The sequence below is a fragment of the Phodopus roborovskii genome, unplaced genomic scaffold (genome assembly GCF_943737965.1).
Source record: "Phodopus roborovskii unplaced genomic scaffold, PHOROB, whole genome shotgun sequence".
Classification (NCBI taxonomy): domain Eukaryota; kingdom Metazoa; phylum Chordata; class Mammalia; order Rodentia; family Cricetidae; genus Phodopus; species Phodopus roborovskii.
In genome coordinates, this window is record NW_026126525.1 from 32,126,731 (window position 1) to 32,130,796 (window position 4,066).

The 4,066-nt window shown below is 49.0% G+C and overlaps 1 protein-coding gene across 1 annotated transcript; it reads left to right on the forward strand.

Annotated features, from left to right (window-relative positions):
• Positions 1-1,673: 1,673 nt before the first annotated feature.
• Kctd8 (potassium channel tetramerization domain containing 8) lies at positions 1,674-2,706 on the forward strand. Its single transcript, XM_051198105.1, has one exon. The coding sequence runs from the start codon at positions 1,678-1,680 to the stop codon at positions 2,704-2,706; it is 1,029 nt and encodes a 342-aa protein (XP_051054062.1). The 5' UTR covers positions 1,674-1,677.
• Positions 2,707-4,066: the final 1,360 nt, after the last annotated feature.

Here is a 4,066-nt window from a genome sequence, read left to right on the forward strand (position 1 = left end):
GAAAAAAATTTAAATCAACTTTACTTCTTAATTTGATCCATCAATGTAAGTTGGGGATGAAGTAAAATGTTTGAGTAAGGGAATTTAGTAACTATGTTGATTGCAAGCCTTGTTTTACATCTTAATCATTTGGCAAGTGTGTTGTGTCCTTTCATTGGTCCATTAAGCTCTGTCTGCCTCAGGTAATCAAACTTCAAAATTGATGTAGCATTTTCTGTGGATGTGGTTTATAAGAATCAATGTATTAAATATAGCTTGCAATGCTCAAATAATAGATATTAATCATTTATGAGAATTTAAGGTTACAACTGAATCTCAAATCCATCACTATTTTGGTGAATTTGAATGGGGAGAACCATAGGCAGGCATTTAGGTGCTTTAAAATATTAAAGTATGTATGTAATTTTTATCAAAGCACCTTTGAAAGAAATTACTTTGTGTCTCAAAATACTCTGTATTCCCCTTTTTTACCTTGTGAGAAATCCGGAGGAAGACTTTGCTCCTTTGACTTTTGGTACTCGTTTGCCATCACAAACACTGCCATTTTGTATTTGTGAGCAGACTTCCTACTAGACTTAGGAAGATGACAAAGTACAAGCCATTCTTCTGCTCTAAGAACGTGCAAAGGAAATAGAGAGATTAACAGAAGGATGGATCAAGAAATCAAAATTAGACAAAAGGAACACTGTCCCCTGTCCCTCTCTTCCATAAATAGGAAGTCGCCATGCACCAACTTTTGCCCATGTGGTAGAAAGAGTTGCTTTTCAACACACAGTCTTTTATTGCTTTTGTGAAATGAAATCACACTTAAGGCTCTTAAACTCTAACTGGATATAGAACATCCATTAAACTGCACTTCATGTCATTTGATCTCAGGAGATAGGTAGAGGGAGGTTCGCCTTTCATTTAAAAAATTATCATTTAAAAAGCCACTAGCTGGGATTCACCCCCTTCTCACAGCCTTTTAGCAAACACACCAATATCTGTAATGTTTTGCCAAGGTGAACAAGGAGAAAGATTAGGAAGAATGGATTGAGTGGGAGGAAAAGGGAGAGGAAATAAACGAAACTCGAATGAAATGAAGACTTGCGGTCCACTTTCTCTCTATTCTTTTTGATGTCCATTGTGGTTTGATGTTCCCTGGGCCAGCTGCATTCACTCAGGCTCCCTAGCTAGGGAGCCACTCTGTCAGCCCAGAGCCTATCCCTTTAAATGACAGCTGTAGCTCCAGTCCGGGTTCTGGGCTTGACGTCAGTGCCCCCTCCTGGGCTGAGAGTAGTTATCGCCGGCGCCGGCGCTCCTGGCTGGGGCGCGCTAGCGCAAGAGCAGACCGGGATGAGTTTTCTTTCCTCCGGCCCCGCCTCCCGCCCTCCCCTCGGAGAGCCGCGCGCAGCCCCCGAACCTCTCCAAGTCTCTCTATCACACTTGCATCCGGTCGCCCCAAAGGAGCAGCACTGCCCGCATAGCTCCATTCCTGAGCTTCTGTGCCGGATGGAGCTCGGCCGCCGCCGACGCCGCTGCTGTCCGGAACCCTGAGCCGCTCTGGGTGTCCAGAGGACCTCGCCAACCAGCCTGAGAGTGCAGAGTGCCGAGGCGCACAGCGAGGACAGGGGACTTCGAGGTTCTGGGAAGGACGCCTGGCCGCTCGCCCGAGTTACCTGGTTGGCGGCGGGGATCATGGCTCTGAAGGACACTGGCAGCGGCAGTAGCACCATCCTTCCCATCAGCGAGATGGTGTCTGCGTCCAGTTCTCCTGGTGCTCCTCTGGCCGCCGCCCCGGGGCCCTGCGCTCCGACGCTCTTCCCCGAGGTAGTGGAGCTGAATGTTGGTGGTCAGGTCTATGTGACCAAGCATTCGACGTTGCTCAGCGTCCCGGACAGCACTCTGGCCAGCATGTTCTCGCCCTCTAGTCCCCGGGGCGGCGCTCGGCGCCGGGGCGAGTTGCCCAGGGACAGCCGCGCGCGCTTCTTCATCGACCGGGACGGCTTCCTCTTTAGGTACGTTCTTGATTACCTGCGCGACAAGCAGCTGGCTCTGCCCGAGCACTTCCCTGAGAAGGAGCGGCTCCTGCGCGAGGCAGAGTTCTTTCAGCTCACTGACCTGGTCAAGCTGCTGTCGCCCAAGGTCACCAAGCAGAACTCACTCAACGATGAGGGCTGCCAGAGCGACCTGGAGGATAACGTTTCCCAGGGCAGCAGCGACGCACTGCTGCTGCGTGGGGCGGCGGCGGGCGGCGCGCCCTCGGGCTCTGGAGCGCACAATGTCAGTGGCAGCAGCAGCGCTCCGGACAAGCGCTCTGGCTTCCTCACCCTGGGCTACCGTGGCTCCTACACGACTGTGCGCGACAACCAGGCAGATGCCAAGTTCAGGCGTGTGGCGCGCATCATGGTGTGCGGGCGCATAGCCTTGGCCAAAGAGGTCTTTGGGGACACTCTTAATGAGAGTCGCGACCCGGACCGGCAGCCCGAGAAGTACACGTCCCGCTTCTACCTCAAGTTCACCTACTTGGAGCAGGCCTTCGATCGACTGTCTGAGGCAGGCTTCCACATGGTGGCTTGCAACTCCTCTGGCACCGCCGCCTTTGTCAACCAGTATCGAGACGACAAGATCTGGAGCAGTTATACCGAGTACATCTTCTTCAGTAAGTTAGCAACCTACCTACCTACCTATGCATCTCACATCCTTTCTCCCGAGTCGCAGACTTGATGTGGGAGGAGCCCTGCTGTGGCCGGGAAGGGGTGTTCCCTGCAGGATTGCCCCGGTGGAGAGCCTGCTAATGTGTTACATCAGGTCTTGCTCCAAAACCCCTTGAGCAGTGCAAACTAAACCTCCCGCCCTACCCATTCCCGGATTCAGGTTCTCTTTCTGAACTTATTGATGCTTTTCTCTTGCCCCGCCTAGCTCCAGGTTGCTCTTGACACCTTTCACTCTACAGGGTTAAGAGGAGATAGAGCACTGTGTGTGCCTATAGGCTGTCTTCCTCTTGTCTGATGAGACCTGAGTTTAAGGCAACAGTTCATTTGAGCATTCTGGCATGGAGACTGAGAAGGGAATTGCATGCCAGGATTATCTCCTGAGGTGCAGTCCCTGCCCAAGAGCTCCAGTTGCATGTGGTTTTGGAAGGGGGCTACTCAAGAGACAGTGACTATACCTCTCGAACACCTCCTCCTCGGGACTTGCACATGAGAACTGCTGGTGTAATATTTTCTCCATTATTAGTAACAAGATGGATCTGCCTTTGTTGATTACTTCCAGTGCAAATGCCCAGTGTTTTGGACTGTGGTCAGAGGGGAGAATTGAGTTTTGGCTTCTAAGTGTGTGTGTGTGTGTGTGTGTGTGTGTGTGTGTGTGTGTGTGTGTGTGTAGAGCAGAGTGTTGAATCAACTTTTCCAAGGTAAATAAATACATGACTTTCTGAAAGAGAGAAAGTCTATGGGAATTCTTCTGCAAGATGCTTTTCATGCCATGTTTCCAGAGGGGGCTCTGTTGAGTTCAAAATCTCAACCAAACTCTAAAGTCTTAATATGTAAGGGGCTATGGGTTTATCTTGAGTGGGTTTAAAATTCCAAGATGGGCAAAGTAAAACTCAAATAAGGTGACCACAGGAACATTATTTGGCTTGCATTTTTGTTTGGCAAAATACAGGAAGCGTTAAAAGTGTGTGTGTGTGTGTGTGGTGGGTAGTGGACAGCACTAAAAGCCTATAATGGAAGTAGCGTGGCTTTCACTGCGTTTGCTTTGCTAAGTAGTTCTCAATTGCAGAGCAAAATGAATAATTTTCTACACTTGACTAGAGAGGTTGGAAGGAGCCTCTCCTTACACAGGTGCGGGATTGATAAAGTGGATCTGTGGCTCAGTGAGAGGTTTTTTTTGTTTTTTGTTTTTTTTTTTTTTTTTTTTGTTTTGTTTTTTCTTTTTTGGAGGTAGAGTGACAACACATTAGTTCTGAAAGTCAGATGAACTTCTGAGATCATATTGGAGTTCCTGAGGACAGCACTTCAGCAAAGCAACAAGCAAATAAATATCCAGGGAAGTGATAAATAAAATCCAGGCCTGTTCTTTTTTA

Coding starts and splice junctions, on each gene's coding strand:
- Kctd8 (XM_051198105.1), top strand. CDS start 1,678: ATGGCTCTGAAGGACACTGGCAGCGGCAGTAGCACCATCCTTCCCATC.